General features: G+C 36.2%; 1 protein-coding gene across 4 annotated transcripts in view; it reads right to left on the bottom strand.

The window, feature by feature from the left end:
- The window catches only part of GRIA3 (glutamate ionotropic receptor AMPA type subunit 3), a 435,245-nt gene that overhangs the window by 136,851 nt on the left and 281,953 nt on the right, over positions 1 to 16,441 (bottom strand). For all 4 annotated transcript variants that reach the window (XM_066356601.1, XM_066356603.1, XM_066356602.1 and 1 more), the window contains 2 exons: positions 6,742 to 6,903; positions 1,642 to 1,809 (listed from right to left, as the gene is read on the bottom strand). In XM_066356601.1, coding sequence (XP_066212698.1) covers positions 1,642 to 1,809; positions 6,742 to 6,903 — 330 coding nt within the window. The remainder of the gene's footprint in view (positions 1 to 1,641; positions 1,810 to 6,741; positions 6,904 to 16,441) is intronic.

The raw sequence follows: 16,441 nt of genomic DNA, 5'->3' as shown, positions 1-16,441 counted from the left end.
TTGGAGAATATAGTTGTTTATGTCATGAGTGGGGAGTCAATTGGAGATGCTGGAACTTGCCTCTTGAGGTTTGTTGATGAAAACTCCTTTTGATTCACTCTGAGGGAGTTTTATATTTCACTCATCATTATGTCTCACCTGACAATACAAATCTTGTAACTGCTATGAAGGTTGAATTTAATTAACTGCTTTTCAAAATTCTGCAGTGCTACCTATCTCCATAAAATGACACTTAGGGCATTTGTTAGGGAACTGACATAATGACATAAAAGTCTGCATGATGAAAGAATGAGTCATACCTCTTTCTTGGAGAGAGACACTGGGGCTACTAAACCCGTTTGATTGAATGCTTCCAACTTGGCAAATTTAAGGCAGCAGTAAGAGAGCCAGCTACACAAAATGATGTATGTTATGAGGCCATCACAAATTCTTCGTTACTGAGTTGTACACAGAATTATCTTACCAATGCCTATTTCTTTGTTTATTTGAATGTCCCAAACGTCAGGGTAATTAAATAAGTAGAAATAAGAGAGTCTTGTACTATCACAGAGCTCATTTTAATGCATGCAGGCACATGTAGCATAATGCAAAATATTCAGGAAAGAGCTCTTGTTTGGAAAACTGCAATGAATGGGTGATATTGCTCCTAGTATAAATAATGGAATCTGTTCAAAGGGCACTGATTGAAACCTTAAATGATCTCCTACCCTGTAAATACTAAAAGCAAGTGACCTAATTGACTGTCTATCCATTGATTCCTTGTACTTTTCTTTGGCCTTTTTCTTTGGGGCACTGGGGCAAGCCTCTTAAGTAGGCCTAGAAATGGACCATATTCCTCTATTTCACCATGTAGAATAAAGGTTCTTTTTGGTGGCAGAAATACTATCATACTGACTTAGTTTCAAAGTCCATTCACACTAAAAAAAAATTGTCTGGTGAGCTAGAGGATTCTATTTTCCTTTGTAATGTGCACCTTGATGTTAGGAATTCTCTATAAAATATCTCAGTTCCCATCAGTAACATATTTCTGGAAAGTTTGAATTTTTTGAAGCCATTTACAATGTCAGTCCTTAACTTACGATGGTATTGAGTTTAATACATATGGCACAGCACAGAAATGATTATTCATTTGCCCTAAATTTGCCATTTTTTAAGCTTCAAGGAAGAAACTTCAAGTTTTAGATTTCTAGATTTTTTTAAGTGAGAAGGGAGATAGAGGGACAGACTCCCACATGTGGCCTGACCAGGATCCACCCGGCAACCCCCACCTGGGACACATGCTCAAATCAACTGAACTATCTTCAGCACACAGGGCCAACACTTGAACCAATTGAGCCACTGGCTGTGAAAGGGGGAGGGGAGAGGGAAGAGAAGCAGATGGTTGCTTCTCATGTGTGCCCTGACTGGGGATCAAACCAGATGTCTGCCTGCTGGGCTGATGCTCTATCCACTGAGAAAACTGGCCAGGGCAGATTTCTAGATTTTGATGAATAAATATCCATTTTCATCTTTCTGCACATTTTGATGCTCTATAGACTCTGATTCTATTCATTTTAGCATGTATTTTCTCAAGAATTGAGGTTTCATTTTTTTGTGTGTTTTTATAAGGTTCCCACCCCAATAATCCATTGTGATCATTACCATTTTCAGAGCTCTCTCGATATCAATTCCTTGGCTCCAGGGCACAGCAGGATTTGCCAGGCAGTCTCCAGCACTGCCTCTTCGGGACACATCCACTCGCTGCCTCCTCAGATAGCGGAAAGCTTCTGCTATCACCAATATTGCATCGTGTGTCAAAGCTGATGTATACTGAAATGGATGTATAGAAAACAAGATACCATGACAAATGATGCCCTCAAAATTTGCCTTGTTTCTTATAATTTTCATTCATCTCTACCTCTTGCTCTACAAAGTCACCCTCTTAATTATTTGAATCAAGACATCTCTCTCTGCAAGCTTGACTTTGATTCACACTAGAATAATGCTTCTTACCTCATGTGTGCACATGGTAAGATTGCTAAAATCTTATGGCTCAAGGAAATATCTCTCTGGCTCTCAATACTGTTTCATATTGAGTGAGGAACTATTAAAAAGACAGATCCTTTATAAAGAAAGAAAAATGTGAAGTTAAAGGATGTCATATGTAGAAGAGAGAGGAAACAGTGTATCCTGAAGCAAGACTGGGTTATTGCTGTTTCTAATAGAAAATTCAGATCTGGTGTTTACTTAGGGGAAAATGGAAATAGCTAAGTTAGACAGCTTGAAATTAATTTAGAGAGAAACATTAATCATTTCTGTCTGGACCACATTTCTGGTGAACTAGGACCTCTGGCCAGCAATAAATCAGTATTTATTTCCCAGGGGGAGCAAAAACCAAAGCTAGTTTTCGATTGTAGAAACTCACAATTGTTACTGAGTTTTAAATCTGATAATGTTGACAATTCACAGGAAATACTTCATTCTGCTACCTCTTTTAGGCAAGAACATTTACTTTCTATTCCTTGTATATATTGGTATGTGTCTACTAGGGTTGAAGCCAGTTACTTAAAACAAAGAATTGGATTATCTGTAATTTGACATTTTATTAAATGGATCAATGTTTGATTAAAATAAACTAGCCCCTGCTTTGTAGAGGGTGACAAATACTGGTAGAATATATAATTTTTTTAATTTAAAAACAATGAAGCAAAAATGTTCTAAGGGGAGTTGTCTGTATATACAATGTCCAAATACAATTGGGAGAGAATACATTGTCATCTTTACAAGCATCAGTTTACTTTTTTGACTTTTTTCATGTTATTATTCTTTCAGGAGCTAATCATCAAGTATGATTATAACAAAGGACAAATTTTCTTTCATGTAAAAAGAAACTTTGTGTCTGCCCATCCCTAGTACTACACAAAGCCAACATGATGGTTTTTCCCAGCTGCCTTGCCAAGCCATGTCAAAAGAGCTATTTAATAGTCTACTTATTCAGCTTCCACTTAGCAATGAGTGAGCATATAAAAAAAGCCCCAAATAAAACATTCATAAAATATACAATAAATTAAACATCAGGATTTTAATCTCTTGAAATTTTATTTCCTAATAAAAATATTGTATATAATTTTTAAAAGTGGGCTTTTGTCTGATTGATCGAGAGAAAGGTTCTTTAATGACTAGCACTAAGCAAAAGTAATCTGGGGAGTTGGGTGGGGGGTTGGGATTGAGCAAAAAAGAAAACAAAGAGAGGAAAAAACTTGTGTAGATGAACAACAGTGTGGTGATTGCCAGGAGGGATAAATGAGGATGGAAGGAGACTTGACTTGGGGGAGGGGGTGAACATACAATAGAGTGTACAGATGATGTGTTGTAGAACTGTGCACCTAAAACCTGTATAATTCTGCTAGCTAGTGTTAACCCAGTAGATTCAATAAAAAGGAGGAAAATGTAATCTGAAAGTTGTAACCATCTATTTTAATATTCCAAATATTCTTAAGTTATTTGAAGGGCTTTAAGTATAAATCTTAACAGTTTTTTTTTTCCTGCAGGTTCTGATAACTTTATGTTATACATACCATAAATTATCAATAAATAATTCAAAGTTAAAATTGTCTTTCTTATCTTTTATACAACCTCTAGAACTTCTGAAGAGGCATAAACTATTCTGTAATAGCCTTTTCATACTTTTACCCTTGTCTACACTTTGTGCCTAACACTGTACCTGACACATTGTAGGTGCCCCCTAAAATATTGAATAAATGAAAATTTCTTTTTTACCTATTATCTGTTAGATCTAAGAATGGCAGTTTTTATAAAAACCTAAATTTGCATAAGCTCACCTAAATGAGGTGGATGGATTAAGTACATAGATAGAAAACATTTGAATAATCAAGGAAATACAAACAGTGCAATGTACAGTTGGTATGTTATAGAACTGTACAACTGAAACCTATATAATTGTATTAACCAGTGTTTTCCCAATAAATTAAATTCATCCTTTGAGTAGTGAGTTTTTTTCATGTTCACTGACTCCTAGGAGTGAGTTTTTTTTTTCAAAAAATGAAATTAGTTCAAGTTTCAGGTTTATTAACTTAAAATCATGTTTATTTGATAACCAATCCATGGAAACAAGAACATACATTTGCCTTTCTTAATGTTGCCTTACAAATTTTTAAAATAAAAATTTTTGTGTGATCATACTCTGGATGGTCAGGAGGCACAAGGATGTACATGAACATTCAGACTACTCAAAGGGTTAAAAATAAATTTAAAAAACTACAGTGTGATATCACCTAATACCTGTTAGAATGGTTATTATCAAAAACACAAGAAATAACAAGTGTTGGCAAAAATGTGGAAAAAAAGAACACTTATGTACCATTGGTGGGAATGTAAATTGGTACAACCACTATGAAAAACAGTATGGAGGTTCCTCAAGAAATTAAAAAAGGAACTACCATATAAACCAAGAATTCAACTTCTCATATTTATCTGAAGGAAATGAAATAATTATTTTGAGAAGATATCTGCACCCCCATATTCACTTCAGAAATATAAACAATAGCTAAGACATGGAAACAACCTAAGTGTTTATCAGTGAATTGATAGATAAAGATGTGGTACATGTATACAACAGAATATTATAGAGCCATAAAAAGAAAGAAATCTTGCCATTTGCAACAACATGGATGGAACTTGAGGACCTGTGTTAGATAAAATAAATCAGACAAAGACAAATATTATGTGATCTCACTTATATGTGAAATCTAAGAAAAACCTGAACTCATAAAAACAGAGAACAGATTGGTGGTTGCCAGAGGTGGAGGTGGGATAGATGGGGAAATCAGTGGAAGTGGTCAAAGAGTACAAACGTCCAGTTATAAAATAAGTCCTGAGGATGTAATGCACAGCATGGTGACTATACTGTATTGTATTTTTAAAAGTTTTCATTATAAGAAAAAAATTGTAACTATGGTGGTGATAGATGTCAACAAATTTAAAGTTGGTAATCATTTAATAATATACACTTATATCAAATCATTATGTTGTTCACTTAAATCTAATACATTATATGTCAATTATATCTCAACAACAATAAAATTATCATCTTAAAAAATAGATTTGACTACAAAGGATTCATCATAGTGATTGTGACCATATTTGCTGAAACATAGAAAGACACCTGATCTGACCATGAGACAGAAGGTTTAAAAACGAGACTGTCCTAGAAAAATCTGGCATGTATACCTTAATCACTATAGCACAGAATACCACTTAATTGGTGAGTGGCTTAAATGAATAAAAATTATGTTTAACTCCAACTTTTCTAGAGCACCAACTACATCAAGTAAGGTACGACATGTATTGTGTTCTGAAATGACCCATTGAGGGTCAGTTAGGCTGGGTGATATAGAATGTATTTCTTCCCTGGTCATTGTTCCCATGATAATCCCTTATTCTATTCTTGCCAGGGAGGATGTAAGGATGGATATCTTGAGACCATGAGAAAAGAAATACCCCTCTACCTTTCTTAGGGAAGGGTCTTGACTATACTTAAAAAAAAATTTTTTTTCAAGAGAGACATAGAGGGACAGACAGACAAGAAGAGATGAGAAGCATCAATTCCTCATTGCAGCACCTTAGTTGTTCAGTGATTGCTTTTTCATGTGTGCCTTGACCCTTGACGGGGGGGGAGGGGAGAGAGCTGACAGTTACCCCTGGCTCAAGCTAGCGACCTTGGGCTCAAGCCAGTAATCTTGGGCTTCAAGCCAGCGACTCCGTGCTCAAGCTGGTGAGCCTGCGCTCAAGCTGGATGAGCCCACACTCAGGCCAGTGACCTCGGGGTTTTGAACATGGGTCCTCTGCATCCCTGGCTGACACTCTATCCACTGCAGCACCGCCTGGTCAGGCAGGCCTTGACTGTACTTTGACTCCTTGTATTGATCATAGGAATCCCACAGCCATGGTACATAAATACTTTCACTATATCAGGAAGGAAGAACTTAATGTTAGCTTCATACTTGAATCAATGCACTGAGGGAATGGTTACTTAAAAATATACTTGAAAGGTCCTTTGAGTAACATAAATAACTTTCCCCTAATTTATCTGTTTTAATTCCTGATTTTTAAATAATAGAATTTCTAGCCATAGGGGAACACATATGAAAAATGTGCACTTTAAGCATAACTTTGTACTTTTATATTCTTATCTTGATTTCATGAAAATGAGCAACTTAGGCAATCTAATTATTTTTAAATATACTTTTTTTGCAGGCAGGAAAACGTTTCATTCAATATATGTATAGGTAACACACACTCTGTCTTGGAATCTAATTCACTTGGGTGTGTTGAAATTCATGAAACTTATTAACACAAAGCAATCACATAAATAATGTAAAATCTAATTTTCTGTTTCAGACTATCAATCTTCCTTAGCTATTCCCACTGCTCCAACCTTTTGTCTGACTCAGGTTCTTATAATATTGCAAATTGTTATGAGCATATTATAAATTAAATTCATTACAAAATTAAGTTAAACATTCCCCAACATTGGTTTTAAAAAGACCTTCTCAATAGCTTCTTTTATTTGGGAGTTTAGTTTTTCAAATGCAGCAGCATGACCTGTGGTTGTGTCTTAGCATCCTTAAAACACTTTTGAGGGAAAACCACTTAATCACAGGATGGCTATAGCAATATAAAGACCATACTGAGATGCTTTGAAAAGCTGGCCTAAGGGGTCTACATGCCAAGGAACATTACCTTCAGTGGTGCATTCTTGGCTTCAGGGAATTCCCTTTCATCCAGCCTAACCCAGCGCTGTATGAATTGCTGCACCATAGGGTTTTCATTGTTGACAATCTGGAATCCTGTAATGTTGGCTCCCCCATGCATGACTCTTTCTAGCAAAATATCAGTAAAACCCTAGAAAGAGATTGAAATAGAATCATGATTATAGGAGATTGTGAGTTTTTGCTTATAGTATCTGTTGATTAGAGTACGAAGGGGGAAATGAAGTTCATTCCCTAGGATCACTCTTTAACAATAAAGAAAACCCTGGACACAATGTTATTTGTCAATTTCCTCTCAATAAAAACAACAATGACAAAAAATAAACGCAAAACCTTGGATATGGACTAATTCTTACTGTGCTGTATCTCTGAAATTGCAAGCATAATGGAGAAAATATGCATTCTCCCATTTTAGTGCTTGTGTCTTTATTGAGTGTAGCTGTGGCAAGGACAAACATAGGTGCCAACCTCAAAAAAATGTTTTGACTTGTTTCATTTACCGGTATGTTCAGTGTTTCTTTGTTGAATACAAATACAATGCTTAATGTAACTGGACAATGTTGAAAAAGTTTGACTCTGACTAGAGGAATAAAAACTTTTATGCAGCTTAACATTCTAAACACAGCAGATTGCTTCAGATACTAATGATGAGTACTTTCAACATTTGTGACTTCAAGAAATGCCAGAGAGAGAAACTGATAGTTTGGTTGTATATGATGGTATAAACCCTTGAGTATGTCTCACATGTACCCATAAACTAGTCTTGACATTTACTTCATAGTATCTACCATTTTCTTCTCTTGTAATGGTCTGGTGTCTTTGTCATCTCAGCCCTCTGATGGAATCTCTTCAGGTTTACACCAAGCCATCTCCATGGGCACCACCAGTTCCACTGGGCATTGCTATCTTCTAATACACCTCTCCCAGAAATTACACTATTTTTGCTGGAGACCTTTCTCTTGCTACTTGCTGCTGATGCATTTGGGTCCTTGGTGGGCTGAAGCCAACATTTATATTCATAATGAAATGAGGAGAATTCTTCCTCCTTTATTTAGATTCTCCTCCCAACTTTTTAGTGTAAAATTTTCAAATATACAGAAAAGTTGAAAGAATATCCATATAGTTACTACTCATATTTTACAGTTGGTATTTTTTTAAATTTATCAATTCATTTACTTTTTTTGGATACATTTCAAAGTAAGTTGCAGACATTAGTTTACTTCACACCAAAAGACTTCTGTATGTAGGCTATTAACTAGAATTCCATGTTTATATTTTCTTTCTTTTCCTTTCCTTCATTTTTTCATTCCTTCCTTCTTTTCCTTATTTCTTCTTTTTTGAGGTAAAATTTACATAAACAAAATGCACAAATATTTTTTTTAGTTTTCTTTATTTTCAGTTACAGTTAATATACAACATTTTATTAATTTTAGCTGTAAAACATAGTGATTCAATATTTATATAACTTACACTGTGATTCCCATATTAAGTCTAATACCCACTTGACACCATATATTATAAAATTATTACAATATTACTGACCATATTCCTTATGCTGTTGTTTATATCTCTGTGACTGTTCTGTAACTACCAATCTGTACTTCTCAATCTCTTCCCCTTTTCATCCATCACCTCAACCCCCAACCTCTTCTGGTAACCATCAATTTGTTTTCTGTATATATGAGTTTGTTTGTTTATTTTGTTTTTTAAATTCCACATGTAGATAAAATCATATGGTACTTGTTTTTCTCTGTCTGACTTATTTCACTTAGCATAAATCCTTCTAGATCCATCCATGTTGTTGCAAATGGCAAGATTCCATTCTTTGTTATGGTGGAGTAATATTCCATTGCATATATATACCACATCTTTTTATCCATTTGTCTACTAATGAACACAGGTTGCTTCCATATGTTGGCTCTTGTAAATAATGCTGCACTGAACATAAGGATGTACATGACTGTTTGAATAAGTGTCTTTGCTTTTTTTGTTTTTGGATATATACCCAGAAGAGGAATTGCTGGGTCATATGGTAATTTTATTTATTTATTTATTTATTTATTTATTTATTTATTTATTGAGGAAACCCTATACTGTTTTCCACAGTGGTTGCACCAATTTCCAATGTCATCAACAGTGCATGAGGATTCCCTTTTCCCCACATTCTCACCAACACTTGTTGATTTTTTATTGATAATAGCCATTCTGACAGGTGTGAGGTGATATCTCATTGTGGGAAATGTGAATCAAAACCACAATCTTTAAGTATATACCCTGATAAATTTTCACAAACTGAACATATGAATGAACTACTACACAGAAGTTTCCCTCTTATGTGCTTCTCTAGTCATCACCCCTCTCCCTGCTTCTTTTAATTTTGAATTTATTTAACATAAACAACAAGGTAGTCTTTGAAAACATTTTAGTAGAACAACTCTTTCAGTTATTACAGCCCCCTTCTTCTTTCTGTAAGTGGGAAATGAGTTAATAGAGACTGGACAAAGAGCCAAGTAGTTTGTATCACTGAGGTTCATTCCTCCATTCAGATAATCAAAAAGTATTTTTAATATTAACATTAACTTTTTAGGGTGAGTTTTCTTCCAAAGGCTTCCTTCACAAAACAAACAAACAAACAAAAATACCCCCCCCCAAAACAAACAAACTAAGACTCAGTATTTTCTCCCATTTTTTCCCCTGGCACTGTAATCAGTAGAGAGGCTTGCTTGTGTATAAACATAGCAGAGGATCTTAAGCCTAACTATAACCCAACTTCCCACTCCTACCCTCTCAGCATATATACAAACAATGAGCCAAAGACAAAACTTAAAAAATGGCTTTAATTCATTTACTGTGCCAAAGCACGTTTTTCAATTAATAAGTATTATATAAGAACACTGACCAACTTCCCACCTGCCTGCTGGTGTGGTTAAAGAGAAGCCTCTTCGGTGCGCTCCCATGTCTTAACAGTCTTGGCTGGAAAAGTGAAACTCCTTCCTTGAAAGAAAGGGGCTGAGAATGCTTCTGCCACCACCATTGTGATCTCCAAGGTCAATGACCACAATATGTACTAGGAAGCAATATCTCTTGTGCCCCTCACACTTTGATAAGCATCATATTCATGTTTATATAATACTAAGTGTTTGTTAAAATGGCAATGGAGAATTAACAAAAGGGAGGGAGAGAGAGAGAAAATATCACAGAAATATCATGTCTGCTTTTAAGGCTTAAGAACCAGCACTTCTGTATGGTTACTTAACATACCACTCCTTTCCAGAAATATTTTCCGACTGAAATTGGCCTTACCAATCACCCAGGAGGCTTCACTCTGCTACACAGGTACCACATATTCCCACTTGGGTGTCTTCCTCTCCAACAAACATTGTAATTTGGAAATAGCTTCATGGGCATGCTCTTTACTCATCTCTCTACCACACATCAGCCATAGTACTGAGGACTTAGAAGTTTTTCAGTAGACCCATGTTTTATGATGAACATGCCTGGAAATGAGTTCTGGCACACTTCAGCTTGGAATCAGCCTGGCTGTTTTGGAGGGATGAAAAATGTCCAGAGCAACACAAATCAAGCCAGGGAAAGATCATCTCACACTGTTCTTTTGGCAGGCAAGACCTACACAACACTAGTTCCTACTGACTGCCCTGAAAGATTATCTGTCCATATGGGCAGAAAGCACTAACATAGCCTCATTAGCAAAATGAAGAGAGTAGAAGTATGGTAGAAAAATAAAAGGGGTAGCAGGCATTTAGGAAGATAAAAGGAGAGATATTTTTGCTAAAAGGCAAGAGTTGGTTGGCTTCTGGTCCTACTTTTCTTCCTGGACCATTTGTGAACTTTTTACTTGTTCGTAATATAATCAGATTTTATGGCTTGAATGTTGCCCTTGTGTCCAGCATTTAGATGCAGCAACCCACAGGTCTCAAGGTTGAGATAATCAAGGCTGGATTCTCCCCCAAACACTCTGAAAAAACACTAATGCAACAAAGTTGACCAAAAAATACTAAAGAATTAGAAGGGGAAGAGAGAAAAAGGTGAACAGTAGAGAGGGGAATATAAGAATAGCTGTCCTGGCTAACAGGAGGTTCTTTGACTTGATCATACTTCTATTTCTTATACTTTGAAAAAGAATTTTCTTTTTGCATCAGATATTTCTAAATTCCATAGTTCAAGTGGCTACTGACAGTCCCTAAGATTGTAAAAATTAGAATTGCTAGATTTCTCTTTTTGAATTGGCAACACACCAAACTCAAGTTTGAATGTAAGTGCCAAGTATTTCTAAACCCTAACTAAAAGACTAACGTAAAAGAAATTACCACCAAACACATAAAATAGGTAAATAAAACAAACAGGTGAAGAACAACAGTAGAAAGAAGGAAGTTAGGAGAGAGTTGTTGGTTATGGAGCACAAATTACCTGGCTCTTAGTCTCCCTTCCACCTCTGTTTTATTATTTTAAAATGTTTTGTTTTCTTTCACATATTGCTATATTCTGTTGTAGTTGTGGACAAACATAGTTCATGACATTTTGAAAATTGAAGCCTGTCTATCCCTTAGAACCTCAGTAGAAACACTAATTAAGAACAGCTGACCACCAGACCTTCAATTGATGGGTGATGATATGAGCAATTGGGAAAAGGGACAAATGGTAGGCAGGGTTGTATTAGGGTAGATGTTCTGGCTCTCCTTCTCCTCTTATCCTTTTTTTAAAATCATAATTCTTGTTCCTAGCCTCTTGCTAGATCTTCTTTTTTTTTTGAAATTTTCATCCATAGTCCTTGAGTTTGGAAAATTGAGTACAAATTTCCTAAAATCTGTTACAACATGAACCAAAGACATCTGACCACCATAGATCCAGTAAGTAACAGGTGAAGGTGGAAAGGAAATGAATGACAGGATGGGAAATACTAGAAGCTGGTGGTCCCTGGTCTACTTTTTTCTTTTATCCTTGTGTTAATCTTTACTTGAAGTTTGCCACCCAAAGTCTGTACTTTTGGGAATTTTGATCTCCTGCCCTCCCCAAGCCTTATAAAAAAATTAATGTAACAGGGTTAGCCATCTAGCAGCTGACCTCTAATGGGAAAAGGTGAAAGAATGTGGAAATAAATGTTATATGAACACCTCTAGCTATATGGTTAGAGTTTCCTAGCTCCTGGCCAGTTTTTCCTCCTCACATTGTGATTTACAAATGGGAATTGGCATTCTGTCTGTTTTGTGCATGCGTGCGTGTGTGTGTGTGTGTTAGAACTGAAGTATGTGGCCTCCCTTTGTAAAGTTGCCCACACAAATCTTTTCAGCCAACATCATTATTAGGTGGAAATGGAAAAGGAAAAGGAAAAGGGCTGGAGTAAGATGTAGAGACCTAGTTTGTGATAGAGCTTCTGGCTAATGGGAGAGGTTTCTTGCTTCTTAGCACCCCATTTTCTTCTTTCCCATGATAACCAGGGCTTGGGAATGGCCACTTACAATTTTCTGTGTGGGAAACTTAGAGTTCATTGTTGCCTAAAACTTCAGTAAAAATCTAATTAATCACAGTTAGACTTTCAACACCTAAACCCAAAAGAGATAGGGTTTCAGGGATAGGGAGTGCTAGAGGAAGTCATGCATCCTACCTGTCTGCCTGAGGGCTGTCAAATTATTCCCCACAGACAGCTACCTCATACTATATCCTTAAACCTGCTTCTTTCTTACTGTTCAGTCTTTATCATGTGACCTTTTCTAGATAGTTCTACGTCCATTCTTCCTGGAGAGAAATACCTATAGGTGGAACACAGTTACCTTACCAGAGGGGTTCTGACCACTCTCATGAGGTCTCCTCCTGTCAGACATACTCTAACTACTTCTACTTAGGCTTCTCTCTGGCCCAAGGGCCAAGCTACCTCCTTATACTCCATCCTCTCATGCTCCTGTGAGTTGAAATAGTGTGGTGATCACACAGCAATACATGTAAATACAGATGGATTTTTAAACTTGTTATCAGAAAATCTCCATCTTTAGAAAAGTATAAGTTTGATTGCTGGTTTAAATGCATAATAAGTGAATTTACAAGTTTTTACTTTTTAACTCATGCCTTGGCTCAGAAATAAATGAACAATTGATTTAAAGTTCTTTAAGTCTTTTTAGTTTGTTCTGACTTTTATTTCAGGGTTTAAATACCTGACCCAAGCATTTCTTCCAATGACAACTGCTCAAAAAAAAAAAAAAAAAAAAAAAAAAGACATAAAACCCACATCCTTTTATTCAAGACATACATTTTAACAGGCTGACTACAAAAGGAACTATCTGAACTATGAATTGTATTTCCTCACTGAACTCTACCTGCTATTAAAATTACATTTATTTCTTATTTATTTATTTTATGTGAAAGTAGGGAAGAGCGAGAGGCAGACTTTCACAATCTCCCTGACCGGGATCCACCCGACAACCCCATCTGAAGCCAATGCTCTTCCCATCTGGGGCCATGCTTGCAACCGAGCTATTTTTAGCATTTGAGGCAGAGGCTTGATGGAGCCATTCTCAGTATCAGGGGCCAATGTGCTCAAATCAATCAAGCCATGGCTGCAGGAGAAGAAAAGAGAGAGAGAAGAGGGAGGTGGTTGTGGGGGCGGGGAGAAGCAGATGGTTGCCTCTCTTGTATGCCCTGGCCAGGAATCGAACCTGGGGCTTCCACATACCGGGTCAACACTCTACCACTGAGCAACCACCCAGGGCAAAATATTATATATTTTAAAATTATATATATATATATTTACCAAAGTTGAAACATGTTTCATTAAATTTCTTTGATTTTGTTTAAGCAGGTTGCTGTTTTATAGCCACTGTTGTATCTCTACACTGAATCATAGCAACTCATTTTTTACTTGGAATCAGGTTTCTTTTTCTGACATCTACAATCTAACCCAAGATATTAGAATTCCTTCTTTTGTTCTTTCCCTTTCTTTTTAATTTTTTTTTGTATTTTTCTGAAGTGAGAAGCAGGGAGGCAGAGAGACAGACTCCTGCCTGACCGGGATCCACCCAGCATGCCCACTAGGGAGCGATGCTTTGCCCATCTGGGGCATTGCTCCTTTGCAACCAGAGCCATTCTAGTGCTTGAGGCAGAGGCCATGGAGCCATCCTCAGCACCCGGGTCAATTTGCTCCAATGGAGCCTTAGCTGCAGGAGGGGAAGAGAGAGACAGAGAGAAAGGAGAAGGGGAAGGTTGGAGAAGCAGATGGGTGCTTCTTTTGCAAGCCCTGGAGAGGAATCAAGCCCAGAACTTCTACACACCAGGCTGACACTCTACTGCTGAGCCAACCAGCCAGGGCTCTTTGCCTTTCTTTTATTTTTAACTTTGACTGTTAGAGTGTGGGGGTAGATAGTCATGATTTCTCATATAGCTGGGTGCTGAGACTGTACTTTTTCAAGAGCATACCATTCAGATGGAACTAGAAAGTATTATGCTAAGTGAAATAAGTCAGCTGGAGAATGACAAATGCCATATGATTTTACTTATGTGTGGAATCTAATAAACAAAATAAACAAGCAAAATTGAAATAGACTCAGTCACAGAGAACAGACTGATCTCTGATCTTTGCCAGGGGTGGGGGTGATGATGGGTTGGGGACTATGTGAAAAATGTGAAAGAATTGAGAAGTACAAATTGATAGTTACAAAATAGTCACAGGGATATGCAGTACAGCAGAGGGAATATAGAAAATAATGTTATAATAACTATGTATGATGCCAGGTGGGTACTGAAATATTGGATGAAATACTTTGTAAAGTATGTGATTGTCTGCTATGCTGTACATTGAAATTAATACAAAATTTATTGAATGTAAACTAATTGAGAAATAAAATTTAAATTAAAAAAGAGGATACCATTTATTATACATAGCACTTCAGTCAATGAATTTGTTACATTTGGGGGTTTCAGAGTCTATAAAACAAAGAAATTCTTTTTTGTTTTAGATTTTATTTTATTTTTAAATTATTATTTTTTCCTTTTTATTGAATTTTTTAGGGTGACACCGGTTAACAAAATTATGCAGGTTTCAGTTGCACAATTCCACAATACATTATCTGTACACTGTATTGTATGTTTACCACCCCAATTCAAGTTCCCTTCTCTTATACTCTATAACCTCTTTTCTAACTTCCTGCTGACTAAATTAACTTTCATATTCCATGTGTGTCTTAAAAATAATGTGCCCGAAAGCAAAGTTATTATATTCCCTCAAAATCTCTTCTTCATATATCTTTTCAATTAATGGTACCTTAGGCATACTGAGTCACTGGGTAAGGCCCAGATACCTGTATTTGTGTGCATTCATCATGTGACTTTGAAGCACAAGTGGATTTGGTTATTGTACTAGCTTCCTAGTTGATGCTCAGTCTTTCACTTCCTTACCTCTCCAGTTTATTCTTCACATAATAAGTTTATCTTCCTAAAATACCAGTTAGTTCATAGTACTTCTTTCCTGAAATAATTGCAAGGATTTCCTACTTTCCAAAGACTTTTTAACCACTGAAAGTCTTTTTTTAAATTTTTTTTAATTTAGAAATTTAAATTAACATCATGCTGTTTTAACCCTTGGTTCCTTTGTATAGAAATGCCCCCTTCTTCATCACTTACAACTCTAGTTATCTCTTGAAATTTCATTCTTCCACAATCACTTCATTCAGTAAAATAATAATGAAAAATATTGATATCAAATTTGTTTCTGTAATCTCTTCCAGGTAGTAAAAGGGCTATTGTGTGCCCCCTTTTTGTGCCCCAGGTATTACATAGGCTCTTGCATATTATTAACTGCTTATGAGCTTTTGTCCTCCTTTATTATTGCATGCCTTCCCATGCCTTTTGTGTAATAAGTATAATATACGTGTATATATCACAACCTTATTGCTAAATGACTCCAAGATTCCAAATCCCCTGCTGTATTAAGTGAAATTTCTGTCGAGTCTACTTTTGCTATTTCATAGGGATTTTAATAACTAGAAGTGATGATCAGATACTCAGTGATTTTTGTGTACTTAGACTAAATTTTCAATTCTAGTGCTCCTTACATTTCACCAACTCTCTTTGGTTGCATTTTTTTTTAGCTAAGTGCTATGGTGGTATCTTTTTCTTGGCTTGAGTCAGTAAACTGTGTGCAGAGGGAGAGATTAAAAGAGATGAGTGAAGACAAAGATTGAAGGCAATCCTACTGTTCACAGGTAGGGTGATTTGTATCTCTGCTTTCTTACTTTCTATGTTTTAAGTGCACTTGACTATTTGCCTCTGTGCAACAGTGGTAACATGTGTTGGAAATATGGATATAATCTCCATAATTTATTTCTTTGAGAGGAAAACTACTCATTTGGATTTGTGAGTTCTGCTATATTTCATCAATTGTATTACTACTTAATCACTTCACATCTGTTTGTTTGATCCAGTGCACTATTGCTTACATCTGAATGCAGCTGTATAAAACCATGACTTTTGTGCCTAAGCTGTTCATACAAGACCATGTAAGCTACCTCTGATTAATTCTCCAAGCCTATCTTTTACACAGATATTGGTTAAACAACTGGCATCCAACACAGATTGTCCCTGATTTGAGCATAACCATATAACCCAGTCTTCCAAAGATTCAGATGACTTTCGTATTATCATATTTCCCTTGATTTATACCTACT

Source organism: Saccopteryx leptura, chromosome X, assembly GCF_036850995.1.
Source record: "Saccopteryx leptura isolate mSacLep1 chromosome X, mSacLep1_pri_phased_curated, whole genome shotgun sequence".
Taxonomy (NCBI): Eukaryota; Metazoa; Chordata; class Mammalia; order Chiroptera; family Emballonuridae; genus Saccopteryx; species Saccopteryx leptura.
Note: the sequence above shows the minus strand (reverse complement) of the source record. Positions and strands in the feature narration are given on the sequence as shown.